Genomic DNA, 15,000 nt, shown 5'->3' with positions numbered 1-15,000 from the left:
ATAAGAAAATACCAGATCAACACCATGTGATCTTCTTAACACTTATGAAAATACTACATATCTTCCATCAGTTTGTGTTTCCCTACCACCCACTCATTACACTTACGAATACAGACTTAGTCCGCTTGCGTGCAGTGCTCGTCTATATGTGCTCGATCGTGTGGGCGGGCATTTACCGATGCGAGGCACGTGGTGCTCTTGGTCATTAGTCTGGTGGTGAGTTGCAATGCTGTCATGAGGTGGAGAGGCTGGATAAGGTTCATAAACAAACTGTAGGAAACAGAACAGCAGCAACTCTCTCTCTCTCTCTCTCTCTCTCTCTCTCTCTCTCTCTCTCTCTTCTCTTAACGATAAGAGAAAACAGGAGAGTTGAAAAAATGGTCAGTTTCGTTGCTGAAGGCGCAAAGTTAGTGTCAGTGTTTTAGTGACCCTCAAGTTATTTTGTTGATGTTCACCACTCCTAAAGAAAGTAGGACAGATAAAGATAAGACAAAGCTACACAATTAAATAATATCAGATAAAGACTGGAGATGTATAATGTTAACTACGAATATTGTGGCCAAGTCTATTTGGGAATGAATCACGTAAAGAAAATTAGTAACCACACATTGACATAATAGAGCAGCGTGATTTCATAGCCACACATATACCTCACTGACCTTCTTTCCCCAAACCTTAGGAATGTTTTGGAAAATTTGCTGTCACACAAGAAAGAGAGAAGGAAGGAAACGAACCCCATCTTGCTTTAGTTGTACAGTGCAATTACAAACCAAACACTGTCACTTTATATCCCTGAATCTCTGTAATGCTTCAGACGTCCTACTGTCACACAAGAAAAATGAACGAAAAAAGATATTAGAACCTTCGCGTTGGAAGAAAAGTAGTGGACAACACGTTTTTTTACCATGGGAGGCAAACTCATATTTTCCTCTGCCTTGACGGGGCGGAAGGTTACCCTTAGGTGATGGGTGGCTCCTTCTGCCTATACATCACGCAGGGCGGCGCGTTCCGGAAAGGCATTGTGGGTCCTGAAGACACCGAAGTACTGTAGAAAGGAAGGCGTAGCGCTCCGCCTCATCCTTCTCCCGCTGCGTGGCAAAGATGGATGATACGGGGTACTGGTGCGAGGAGAAGGGCTGAGGTGTGGTTGGGGTAGGGGAGAGAGAGAGACAGAGAGAGAGAGAGAGAGAGAGAGAGAGAGAGAGAGAGAGAGGCGTACAGGGACAGATAGGTATCCCTGGGCAATGTTTGGCTAATTAATTAATTATCCAATTAATTGTAGAAGACGGAACATACTGGACATATGGCGAGAGAGAGAGAGAGAGAGAGAGAGAGAGAGAGAGAGAGAGAGAGAGAGAGAGAGAGAGTTATTTACCAGACAATATTCAAAGTATACAGAACATTAAAAATATTCCTTGATTTGTAGAATTTCTGAACCAGTCTCATGAAATAGGAAAAAATACAGCTGGCGAAAACAAAAATAAAAATAAAATCATATTTACAAAGCTAATGGGATAATAATGATGATAATAATAATAATAATAATAATAATAATAATAATAATAATAATAATAATAATAATAATAATAATAATAATAATAATGATAATAATAATAATAAACAATAATAATGATAATGATAATAATAATAATAATAATAATAATAATAATAATAATAATAATAATATTATATTAATTAATATTATTATTATTATTATTATTATTATTATTATTATTATTATTATTATTATTATTATTTTTATTATTATTATTATACTTAATTGTAATTGATAATGATAATAATAACAATATATAATGATAACACTAAAACTAGGGAAGCGTTAATTCCTCAATCAGATAAAAGGAATATTGCAGACACTCCCTGAAAGTGTTGATTTCTAAACTACCCTCTTACAGCTTCTATCATTGTCTTTGTAACTTCATCTCATTTTCTTAGCCTTCTATTGCTGCTGCGATAAACGGTCATTGTTCTTCTACGTATATTAACAGTGAGGTTCTTCAGGATTATACCTTGTCATCCAATTTTTTTTCTGATTATTTGTCAATGTTTTTTAAATCCAACTTCTTGCTCTATGCATCCCTACACTAATGGTACCACCCTGCAGTTTTCCATGTCTTTTCTTAGACGACCATCCCTTCAGAAAGAAACCTGATCACCCCAGGAGGCCACAACAAGCCTGACTTCGGGTCTTTCTGAAATTGCTTATGGGCACAGAGCAAACTTATTATTGTGCAATGCCTCTAAAACTCAATTCTTTCATTTATTAACTCTACATAACCTTCCTAGAAATTGTCTCTTTCCTTCATTCATACGCAAGTATTCCTCTTTTCGACACTGAACATCCTTGATTTGTCCTTTACTCTTGATCTAACCTGGACATCTCGCATATCATCTCTAGCTAAAACAGCCTCTATGAAATTAAGCAATAGTTGTTTCCGCCAGTTCTCATTATTCACTCAACTCTCAAGCAGATAACTCTCTAGAGGGGCTTTATCTGTCCATATAGGGAGGCGGTGGCGTAGTGGATAAGGTGGATGAGTGTGGGATCGGGCAAACGTCCATGCATAGGTTCGAAGCCAACCACGTGTCGCCTTGAAACTTTGTCATTTGTCGAGTGGTTAAAGTTTACTACATGTCATGATAACCAGGTTCTAGGTGGAAGTATAATTGCCTTACACCAAAGATGCGCTAATGGGTGGAAGCTGGACAGCGCTCCCCATACTCTTCAAGTATACCTACAAGCGCTGTAGGCCGATATATATATATATATATATATATATATATATATATATATATATATATATATATATATATATATATATATATATATATATATATATATATATATATATATATATATATATATATATATATATATATCCCATGTAAGACGGGTTCGACTCGTACCGCTTTTCTAGGAAAAATGGAATCAAAAGTTTTTCGTTTCCAGCCTCCATCTCATGTCTTGCTATCTTCATACCAACTCCTCTGATCTTGCTAACTGCTAACCAGCGGTCCCTTCTCATGGGATGTTTCTACAATATTTTCTTTTTATCTCTCAGCCATATTTTGCCCAGCTTTCTAAATGCAAGAGTTAACCAGTATTTACGATGTTTTATCCCTTTTTTTTCTGGCAGAATTTGGAAATCCATGAATGCTTCCATATTTCCACTTTCTTATGATCTGAACTCTTTCACGAGGGAGGTTTCAAGACACTTATCCTTAAATTTTCGATGATTCTCTTGTCATCTCAGTGGGCGTCTTGTTTTATTACTGTTCTATTGTCCTTGGCCGGTGTCTTTCTTGTATAAAAGAAAATGTAGAGGAAGAGGAAGAGGAATAATAACAATAATAATAATAATAATAATAATAATAATAAATAATAATTAGAAATAGAGGAAAATTAGAAGTGGCAAAAGGAGATTACTAGAATAAACAGAAGAAAAACAGAAGAAAAGAACAAGAAGAAAAAAAGAAGAAAAATAAAGGAAAATAAGTAGTCAAGAAGAAAAAAAATAGCAAGAAAAAGAAAGCAAGAAGCTGAAGAAGAGAACCACCACCACCACCACCACCACAATCCCAGCCTGAGAACAAGACACGTGGATCCCCCATACAAGAAGTTCATCTGACGGAGAACTAAATTACCACTCAATGCCTCGGCGAGACACAAGAAAGTTAGGTGTGGAAAGTTGGTGGAAACTTGGTGGACACGATGACTTTCCCTCGCCACCTCTATTTCACTCTTTGGGAGGAAACACCGCCTCCCATCTTTCCTCTTTCCTTCCTCCATCTTCCGTCACTCTGTCCATTCAATTATCCTTCTCTCTCTCTCTCTCTCTCTCTCTCTCTCTCTCTCTCTCTCTCTCTCTCTCTCTCTCTCTCTCTCTCTCTCTCTCTCTCTCTCTCTCTCTTGTTACTACCTTTAGATTACAACTTCACTTTAACTCCTAATCCTTTCTTTGCTTTATTTTCTTGCTCGTCCAATGTCATTTTTTTGTTTGTATATCAACTTCATTATTTTACATAATCTTCATTCCTTTGTTTTATCTTATTCTCCGTCCTTTAATTCTCTTTCCTTCTCTCTTTCCTTGTATTTTAACTTCACTCATTTTCTTCATTCATTCTTCTTTACTTTATTCATTCCCATTCTTTCTCTTTCTGTCTTTTACTCTTCTATTATCACTCTAGTCTGCCTTTTTTTTTTTTTCTTTGCTCTCATTCCTTCATTCACTCTTCCTCTTTCAGTGCGTGTGCTTCATTTCAACTACCAGTCCAGTCTTTTCTCACTTACCTCTTTAATTAACTCCGCATCTTTCGCTTGCTTGACATTTTACACCTAGTTCACCTCTATTAATTTACTCCTTGCTTTAATCTGTTCCTCTTTCTTTGCCTTACTTCATTTCGTTTCACCTTTTTTACTTGCAGTTTATTATTTTCCTTTCAATTTTATTTCCATTATTCTTTTTATTTATATTCTTGCTCTCTCTCTTTACTTGATCTTCTCTCAATTTACTCTTCTTCCACTATCTCTTGCTTTAATTCGCTATCATATATCCTCTTATTCTGCTTCTGTTTAATTTTCTATAGTCAATTATTTCCCTTTCGCTCTGTGTATAGATTAATTTTTCCTTGATTTTCTTGCTATATCAGGTTAACCTTTCACTCCTAGTCGATTTTTTTCTTTCCTTTGATTAATTCTTCACTCATCCTCATATCCTCTTCTTTTCTCTCTCTACAACCATGAACTCCCACCCTGAAACCGAGTAATTTACCAGCCCCATTCACCCTTTGCACTCCTCCCCTTTCCAAACTTATTATCATTGTTACCAGCTGTCCCTGAAGTCCTCTCTCTCTCTCTCTCTCTCTCTCTCTCTCTCTCTCTCTCTCTCTCTCTCTCTCTCTCTCTCTCTCTCTCTCTCTCTCTCTCTCTCTCTCTCTCTCTCTCTCTCTCTCTCTCTCTCTCTCTCTCTCTCTCTCTCTCTCTCTCTCTCTCACCCCATCATTTACCCTAAACCCGGTCCCCCTCATTTCCAGCTGAGTGAAGACCCCTCCTCTCTCAGTTCCCAGTCAGCCTTTGCTCCTCCTCGCTCGTCGCTGCTTCAAGAACCTCCTTAACCCTCAACCTTGTCAGCTGCTGTTTCACTCCTACCTTTCTTCCTACCCCCTCTTCCTTGTATTCTCCTCCTCTTCCATCTCACTCTGCACTGCCAGCTGTCTGTCCGCCCCACAGCCCGGCAGGAAGGGGAGACTGCAAAGGCTTACTAAAAACTGAACAACCCGAGCTGCCAGGAGGGAATTGGTGGCAGAGTTATAAAGTAGGATGAGCGCCCTTGTTGAAATTTGGATTTCCTGTATTTCGTGAATGTTTGTATTGTATCGCTTACCTTGTTCGCCTTAATCTCTCGCTCTTTCGTCTTTTTTTGTTTCATATTGAGTATTGGTTTTATCTTGTTTATTGTGTTATTGTGTTCCATTATGTATTTTTCATCGTATGTGTCACTTTTTGGTTTTGTCATGGTTCTTCCTGTCATTCATCTTTTTGTGCATATTTACCATTAGTTGTATCAAATTTATTCATTTCTTTGTCACTTTTCTTTACAGTATTATGTTTTGAGGCAATGTAAATGAATGGCTACACTTTTTTATCATCACTCTATGCCTGTCTACATCAGTAATTATTTTTTTTTTTGTGTGTGTAGAATATCTTTTTTATGTAAAAGGGAAAACACGCAAAGGGCAACAAAAATTTTTGAAAAAGGCCAACTCAGTCGCCAGTCTCTTACAGATCCGAAAGGGATCTGTAAGAGATAAATGTCTTGAAACCTTCCTTTTAAATAAAGTCAATTCATAGGAAGCTTGAAATACAGACACAGGCAGGGAGTTTCAGGGTTTACCAGAGAAATGTATGAATGATTGAGAGAACTGATTAACTCTTGCATTAAGGAATTGAACAGAATAGAAGTGAGAGGAAGAAGAAAGACTTATGCAGCGAGGCCGCAGAAGGAGTGGAGGCATGCAGTTGGCAAGATCAGAAGAGCAGTTAACATGAAAATAGTAGTAGAAGATAGTAAAAGATGCAACATTCCGGCGGAGAGAAAGAGGCTGAAGACAGTCAGTCAGAGGAGGGAGTTGATGAGACGAAAAACTTTTGATTCTACTTTATAGAAGAACTTTGTGAGTGGAACACACCCATACATGCGAAATGTACACCATTCAAGAACGGATATGGCCCTTGTACAGAGTTAGCAGTTAGAAGGGTGAGAAAAAACTGGCGGAAAATGCCTAACTTTATAAAAGCTGTTTTAGCAAGAGAAGATATGTGAAGTTTCCAGTTTAGACAACGAGTAAAGGACAGGCCGAGGATATTTAGTGTAGAAGAGTGGGACAGTTGAGTGTCATTTAAACAGGGATAGTTGTTTGGGAGGTTGTGTCGAGTTGATAGATGGAGGAATTGAGTTTTTGTGGCATTGAACACTACTAAATTTTCTCTGTCCCAATCAGAAATCTTAGAACGATCTGAAGTCAAGCGTTCTGTAGCGTCTCTGCGTGATTTCTTGACTTCCTGTAAGGGTTGGTCGTCTCCAAAAAGGTGTAGGGTGCTATCTTGAACATAATCTTCCGTTTACTGTATTCCTCCCTTTAATCTATATAATTATATCATTCTTAATCGTCCGTATTACTCCCATATTTCCCTCCTTCGGCTCTTTATAGGGTAAATTATTATAAATTTTAAGTATAATGTCATAACAGGAATCAATCATTATTCAACTTTTTTTTTCATAGCTTTGCCTTATCACAGCTTAAATATGTCTTGTGTGCAGACTTACCTTGCCTCATTCTTCTCAATTTTTGTGTATATACTTGCCTTACCTTGTCAGTCTTTCTGTGCATCCTACGTCAGCCATTTCAATTTTTGTGTGCAGACTTACCTTCCCTCAATTTACTCACCTTTTGTGTGCAGATTTACCTTGCCTTAATCTTCTCATTTTTTTTTTTTTTTTTGCAGACTTGCTTTACCTCAGTCATCTTATTTTTATGTAGCATTGCCTCACCATTTTCCTTTTTCCACTGCTTTTGTGTGTAACTTTAACTTACCAGTTTTCTTCCTTCTTCCTTTAACCTCAGAGACAAATGACATCTTCAAGTACCAACAACTTCACTGATGTCTGTTCTTCCTTTCTTCTCCTTTAGTTTGTATTAATTTTCATCATAGTTTTCTAGTTTTGTTTCATGTTATTTCTTAAGCTTAATGACGCAAAGCATTTCGTAATGCTTAGCAACTCATAATTTTCCTTTATTTCAGTTTTATTTCCTCACAGTATTTTCCTTCATATTCCCCTTAACGTAATGACACAACCAGTTAGGCCAAAATTAGTTGTTTTAAAGGCGTAATGTTTAAATGAGAAACTGCTTTTATTTATTAATTTGATATATAGAGTTTTGGATGATGGTTTATGTATCAGGATAAATAAATAAGGAAATAAAAGTTATCATATATGAGTCTAGGGTGTGTGACACTCGTACAGGCCAACAAGTCTGCTGCTCGGTCCTCCTTTGTGTTCTTTGTGGTCATGACGGAGCATTTCCTTACGTCATATGGTCTGTGCACTGCAATATTACCAACAGTTTCCTATTTTCCCTTCACATAATGTTCCCCCATCAATATTTTCCTCTTATCGTATCACTACAAGAGGCACAACCAAACCAGGGCCGTAAAATATAGTTTTATTGACGTACATAAATAACCACAGGCATGTTATCACGTTTTACACTTAAATGACATGTACAGGGAACACAAGACATTGAATTATGACCGATCATCTTGATGTCAAAGTCAGACCCACTCAAAGGGATATGAGAGAGAGAGAGAGAGAGAGAGAGAGAGAGAGAGAGAGAGAGAGAGAGAGAGATGGAAAATTTTATATTGGTCTGCGTGCGCGAAAATATGGAGGAAAGAAGTGGCAAAGCTTTTAGTAAGAAAAGATGGGAGGAGGAGAGCGAGAAGAAACAGGAGATAAATAAGAAAAAGTAATAATAATAATGATAGTAATAAAACAAAAAACTCACTTGTCATCTTGTCCAGGCTACTTAAAACATACGAATCCAAGACATGACGCCTTCTCAGCCTTCTTCATGAAAGAGGGAACGCGTCCGCCACCCAATAAGATACAATCTTACATATATACACAAGGTAACGAGTTTGTCCGAGCCTCGAGAAACGGTATTAATATAACGACAAGAGAGAGACAGCACTAAAGTCACTCATTCACTGGCTTGTAATTTGATAAGCCCTCCCGCTGGCCTCCTTCTGCCTCTCGGTACAAAGATACGCGCCGTCTTTATGTATCAGCATTTATCACACGCCAGAGGCCTTTTTTTCCCTGCCCAGTGTGGCTTTCTCCTCCCCCGCTTCTCGGTGAGTCCTCTTCACGGCCTAGAAATGTGAATGTTGCCTTGTCTGCGAGCTACGAATGGGCGACGGAACTTTTATCAGTGTTCCGTGGTGTTACGTCTTTGTTTTAAGTCGAGTATGTTTTGGTGAGGTGCGTTTGTCTTAGTGTTCGTCCGTGCGTTGTGCTGTTGTGAAAGTAATGTTAAGGTTTTGCTTGAGTTTCACCGTTTATTTGTGTTTCGTGACGTGTGGTGGTGTTGTCTTGTGTCGTGTGTTTGGAGGCGTGTCTTTCTTCTGTGGTGACGTGTGCCTGGCGTGTGTCTGTTTTGTGGGAGAATAATGGAGAGACTTTCTTCTCTGTGCACTGAAGTGGGTATTTGTCGGAGAGGAAAGCGGTGTAGCTTGTAAGGCTTGGGATTCTCCGAAGGCAAGAAGTTTACTCAATAGTGGCCTCTCAGTTCCCTGCTTCACTTCGCTTGCATCACTTCTGTATCGTCATATCTTTGTAAGCTGGAATCACTTATGAAAGAAGGCCAATAAAACTGGCCCTCAAAGTATTCGCCTTATTGAAGACTGCCGCTGATGCAGTCTGAAGGCCATACAAGGGCCATAGAAGGGCATTCAACGAAGTTTCTGCTTATGCACACTGTTTTATGTCCTTTACACCAAAAATTCGACCTTCGAATCCCACACGTTTCAAAATTCACTGTTATATGTTATGTTAACGTTTCCTAAAGTGCATTTACCGTCAGAAACTCCATCAGTGTGGGAGGCGGCCAGACTGCAAGGACGTGCTGGCTGGTTGGTTGGCTGGCTCGTCAGACGCCGGGCGGGAGGAGGGTGGGAGGTGCGGGGGAGAGGCGGCTTAGTGGAGCGTCATATATAAACTTTTTTTCTTTCACATTTTGGCCGCAGTTTCATCCATTGGTGGTAGATACACAAGGCGTGCGCGCGCTCGTCTACACACAAACACACACACACACACACACACACACACACACACACACACACACACACACACACACACACACACACACACTTGGTGGCGTGAAAATGACGTCCATGTATTGAGTGGAGGAGCACCGTGTTTTGGTTTCCTTTTTTAGTTAAGTTTATCAAAGTGTATTGTCCTCCAGAAGCCTCCTGACGCCCCTCACAGGGAGCACCTGCGGCGGTCCCTGCTGGTCCTCAACAATGTGAAAAAATCGCTGCTGAAATAAAGCTTCTTTTGCTGCCCTAACCTAAGGTACTAGTGTGTGTGTGTGTGTGTGTGTGTGTGTGTGTGTGTGTGTGTGTGTGTGTGTGTGTGTGTGTGTAGGTGGCTGATGAGTGGGCATGGGAGTGGGTGTGTACCTATAAGGTTTTCTGTACAAGAGAGCAACTTAGTTGCTCTTACTCTTACGAGAATGCTTCCATGGGGAATAGTGCGTGTGCTGACGCCTCACCAAATCCTGGGAGCGTCGCTCCGAGGACCCCCACCTGGGTAGACGGGACGATAGGTCTCTGGGCGCCAGGCAGCAGTCCCCGCCCACGGTCTCGCTCGGTCCTCCCTCCCAGTGGCCGCCCGCCCGCTGCAGCATCGCGAAGTCACTGGCCGAGGCAATGGCGAGGCAGCATTTGGTTTGCCCACTGCCGACTGTTTCCTGCAACCAGCAGCCTCCGCTCTGCTGGATGGCACCCTTGCGCCCGTGAGAGCCACAGCAATTTGGACCAGGAGTGCCAGAGAGACGAGTGACCCCAGGGAAGGCGGCTCCAACCCTCGGCAAGATGACTCTCCGTGTTGCATTGCCGCGGGGTATTCTCCTGGGGGAAGAAGCCTCACTAAAGCGCTGACACACTGCACACCGTGGGAGAGAGGGACAGGGGAGGCGTGAGGAGCAGTTAGTATAAGGGAAGGAAAGGAGCAGGCAGGGGACTAGGTGACATAAGAGGATTTTCGGATTGACCCAAGGGAAGCTCCCGCTGGGGCGGCAAATTAACCCATATAGAAGGACGGGAGCACCGCCAGTAAACACCAGCACTGCACAAACCCCCTGGAAAGGTGGTAACCATAGGGACACGAGGGAGGCAAACACGGAGAGAAAATGAGGGCAGGGAGACAGGACAGACTATACTGGTCAGACGAGGATGTATAATTATGAGTAAAAAAGTTCAGCATGTGGAGGTAAGTACAGGTGAATGGTGTGGTGGATGGGCCAATTAGAGACAGCTTCAATTAAGGGTTGTTAGGGAGACTCACCGCTGTGTGCTGCGCGGCTGATGCTAGTGACGGGGAATGGTGGTTATGGCTACACAAAGCTTAAGGTGGCACTGGGAGGAAGAGAAGAACAGAGAGAAAGGAAAGAGAAAGTGGTGAAAGGAGGGAGAGAAGTGTGAGATAGTGAAGGAGAAAGGAGTGAATGTAAGAGAGGTCAGGCTCACCATTCAGGACGTGTACCAGGATGGAGGCTGGCTTGGTGTTCGATGGCGCGCACGTATAGTTTCCGGAGTGCAGTCTGGTAGCGCTGGCGACGATCAGTACGCTGGTGTGGTCGTCACTCTCCACCACCACGCTCTGAAAGACACCACGGGGAGGTTACACACACACACACACACACACACACACACACACACACACACACACACACACACACACACACACTACATTTATCTTTCCTTCCTTCCACATCTACTCATCTTCCTCCTTAAGCTTTTCCTTTCCTTACACACACACACACACACACACACACACACACACACACACACACACACACACACACACACACACACACACACACACACACACACACACACACACACACACATCACCGCACGTCTCATTTCCTCTTCCTCTGTCTTTAACTTTAATGTTTAATTTTTCTTTTTCTTTTTTTGCTTTTGTTTCTAAATATTTCTTCCATATCTTATTTGTCCACTGTTTCTATTCTTCCCCAGTTCCAGCTATGCTTTTCCTCTTCTCAATCTTTCTCTTTATCTTCCCTCATGTCATTTGTGTGTCCCTTCTATCTTTACCTTCCCTTTATTCTTCCTTTCCCTATGTTTTCTCTCCTTTGGCCTCGTATAATATCCCTTATCCATCCCCTTCCCTTCTCTCTCTGCCTCTCATCTTCGTATCGATTCCATCTCTATCTTTCTCATTCCCTTCTTCCTCCTCCCTTCTTACCCCTTCACTATCTCTCGTTTCCTCACATCTCTCCTTCCTTCCCACAAACTCAGCTCATCAGACTCATCTCCGCCAACCACATGTGGGAATTTATGTTAGGTGATATGTTCTGACAGTTGAGGTTATTTCGCTGTGTAGTTTAACTGTAAATGTTAGGTAAGATTGAGGTACATTAGGATAAATTGCTTTGCTAGGTTAGTTTAGGTTATATTAAGCAAGTTTAAGAATAAATTTGGTTAGGTTAGATTAGGTAGAGCTACGTTGAGTTGGAAGATTTATGTTAGATTGGATTATGTTAGTTGAGGTTAAGTTAGGTTGAGTGAAGTTTGGTTAGGTTAAGTTAGGCTTCGTAGATTATGTATGGGTTGGTTAGTTTAAGTGAGATATGTCTGTCTTCCTAATTAGATTACCGGAAGTGTTGTGGTTGGGCCGATGTACCTCGTTTACGAATTAAATGATTTCAGTAGCAGAATTCGTTGCTTCAGAACTAATTACGCTGCCTGTCGTTACATAATGACACACACACACACACACACACACACACACACACACACACACACACACACACACACACACACACACACACACATCGCGTAGTGTAGTGGTTAGTACGCTCGACTCAATCGAGAGGGTCCGGGTTCGAGTCCCGGAAAGCGGCGAGGCAAATGGTCAAGCCTCTTAATGTGTAGCCTCTGTTCACCTAGCAGTAAATAGGTACGGGATGTAACTGGAGGGGTTGTGGCCTCGCTTTCCCGATGTGTGGAGTGTGTTGTGGTCTCAGTCCTACCCGAAGATCGGTCTATGAGCTCTGAGCTCGCTCCGTATCGGGGAAGACTGGCTGTGTGACCAGCAGATGACCGTGGTGAATTACACACACACACACACACACACACACACACACACACACACACACACACACACACACACACACACACACACGTACACATCCTCATTATAATGTTGATTCGTCACGAAATAAACATCAGATAAAAGAACTAAAAGAAAAAAGTAACTGTTTTTTTCGTTATTTTTTCCCAAATTCTTCTATATTTCCTGGGATGTTTACCACTATACTTTTTTTTCTTTTATACTGTTATTTTTTTTTTTTTTTTTTTTTGTGGCGCGAGTTTTCTTTTTCCTTTTTTCTTTACTTTCGTGGGAAGAGACACAGGTGTTTTGCGTCTCACGGTGGCGTGTCGTGGTAAAGTCACATGTCGTGTTATAAAAAAAATGTGACATTGATTATTATATATTGTGTTGCATGCAGTCTGGTTTTTGTACCGTGCGTGTGTTTGTCTGTCTACGTATATGTCTTGCCTGTCTGATACACACACACACACACACACACACACACACACACACACACACACACACACACACACACACACACACACACACACACATCGTTTTCCCTTCCCTTCCCACCAACACGTATTTTTTGTATCATGTCCATGTTTTATCTTCTTTTGTATTTCCTCTTTGTATTTATCTTGACTTGAGCCTTGTTGTCAGCGTGGCGTGGGAGGAGGAGGAGGAGGAGGAGGAGGAGGAGGAGGAGGACGAGGAGGAGGGGTAGATGAAGGAGTTGGTGCGCTCACAATACAACACACGCCTCAACACTGCTGAATCGCCACACTTTTTCCCCCACAGTCTAGATGATCCCGTGAGAAGAATACATATAAAAATCGTCTTTGTTCAGTGTGATATTGGGTTGAGGTCAAGGAGAGATGGGGTGCTGTCAGCAGAAGTGTGTATGTGTGTGTGTGTGTGTGTTTGGAGTTAAGAGCTGTGAGGGGTAAGAAGACTAAGATTAAGGAGGGGAAAGAGGAGTAAAGTGGAGGAAGCATGTTTGGTGTAAGGAAGAAGGGAAGTTTAGGTGAAATGTCTGAGAGAGGAAGGTGGAATAGTCAAGAAGGGAAATAGTGTTGAGAGTGAAGGTGGAAAGGCCAGAAGAGGAGAAGGGTAACATGTGCAGAGTGGATGAGAACGAAAGAGGAGAGGATAAAGGGAAAAATCGAAAAAAGAAAAAGAGAGATATATATTCGTGTGCGTGTGTGTGTGTGTGTGTGTGTGTGTGTGTGTGTGTGTGTGTGTGTGTGTGTGTGTGTGTGTCTACATGTCTCTCTTCCTCAGGCATGCCTCCATTTCACTCAACATGCTAAGAGGACGAAGCGAACGTTGCCTGAACATATGCAACTTTTATGCCAAACGCTTCCTTTTTATGACTCATGAGACAGACAATCTTGGCGGCGAAAAACGCACCAGTGGGAGGAAGAAGAGGTGGGAGAGGAGGGTAACATTGGAACATTACGCAGTGAGAGGGCAATGTTACGCAAAAATCTATTCCCAATCTAGTAGTACATCTCTTTTTTTTTTTATTCTTTTTCTCCTTTTTTGTATTAAATGTAAGCACCAGTCAGTTGCTTTCTGTGGGGCTTGAGTCAGTCCCGTTTTTCCAAAGTGTTCGTTGGTCCAGACACAATCACCAAGGAAGTATGTCATTTTTCTGCAGTTTATCGTCAGTCCTTCTTCTTCCTTCCTTCCTTTTTTTTACTTTTCGTCGTTTTCTTGCTCTTATCTTTTTTTGTAGTTTTAGTGGTGGCAGTGGTGTTTGTTGTTTTCAGTTTTGTTTTGCTTTTTTGCTTTTGATGTTGTTCCTGTTTTGATGTTTTAGTCATCGTCGTTGTTATCATTATCACCATCATCATCATCATTATTATCATCATCATCACCATCCACATCATTCATCATCATTTTTTTCTTATTTTCCTGGCTTTTTTCCTTTTTTCATCTCTTCGTCGCCCCTTTCTCCCGGAGGTCGTCGGGTTCCAGCAGTGCCGAGTGACTGATCGCCTGGCACACTCAGGCCTGAGAGGTGCATCGGAAAATCGGTCCTCCAGTTCACTCGTCGCTCGGAATATCCAAATATCCACATCCGTCCCAGCACATCGGGCGTCTGCGTCACGTCTCCCTCGTCAACGACACGGACGCTTGCTTTTCCAGGACAAGGGATGCATTTTAATGACCCGTTCGTCTTATCACTTTTCTCTTCAACATTTAACTTTTCGTGGTGCGGCGGTGGAAAATGTTTGTCCCAGGGAAAAGTTTTCACTTAAGTTTATTGTCGCGGCGTCAGGCAGGCCGTCGTGACCACTGCGTCCCCTCACAATGGTCGCGGCTTTTTGATTAATTATCTGGGCCGACCTGCAGCATGTGTGCCGAGGCTTTCCGGCGAGGCAGGCAGCAGTGGGCGGCGCGTCAGTCCTGCTCCCCGGCTCATTGTTCCCAAGTGTCTCCCGGGACCCCTGTGCTGAAACAACACCGCAGCTTCCTTTTCCAAGAGGACTTTGTTGACTCTCCTCTTGACGGCGCCGCGACTACGCCTTTACAATTGGAGACTTTCAGCACGCCTACGTTTTTCACT

The 15,000-nt window shown here is 41.8% G+C and overlaps 1 protein-coding gene and 1 long non-coding RNA gene across 4 annotated transcripts in view; one reads left to right on the top strand and one right to left on the bottom strand.

Annotated features, from left to right (window-relative positions):
* LOC123502723 overlaps nucleotides 1-15,000 on the top strand; it is a 569,074-nt gene that overhangs the window by 530,126 nt on the left and 23,948 nt on the right. The window lies entirely within an intron of this gene.
* LOC123502722 overlaps nucleotides 7,734-15,000 on the bottom strand; it is a 212,967-nt gene continuing 205,700 nt past the window's right edge. For 2 of the 3 annotated variants that reach the window (XM_045251947.1, XM_045251948.1), the window contains 2 exons: nucleotides 10,835-10,967; nucleotides 7,734-10,216 (listed from right to left, as the gene is read on the bottom strand). In XM_045251947.1, coding sequence (XP_045107882.1) covers nucleotides 9,855-10,216; nucleotides 10,835-10,967 — 495 coding nt within the window. In that variant the 3' untranslated portion in view covers nucleotides 7,734-9,854. The remainder of the gene's footprint in view (nucleotides 10,217-10,834; nucleotides 10,968-15,000) is intronic. The other variant, XM_045251949.1, reaches the window with a different exon arrangement.

The sequence above is a fragment of the Portunus trituberculatus genome, chromosome 12 (genome assembly GCF_017591435.1).
Source record: "Portunus trituberculatus isolate SZX2019 chromosome 12, ASM1759143v1, whole genome shotgun sequence".
Classification (NCBI taxonomy): domain Eukaryota; kingdom Metazoa; phylum Arthropoda; class Malacostraca; order Decapoda; family Portunidae; genus Portunus; species Portunus trituberculatus.
Note: the sequence above shows the minus strand (reverse complement) of the source record. Positions and strands in the feature narration are given on the sequence as shown.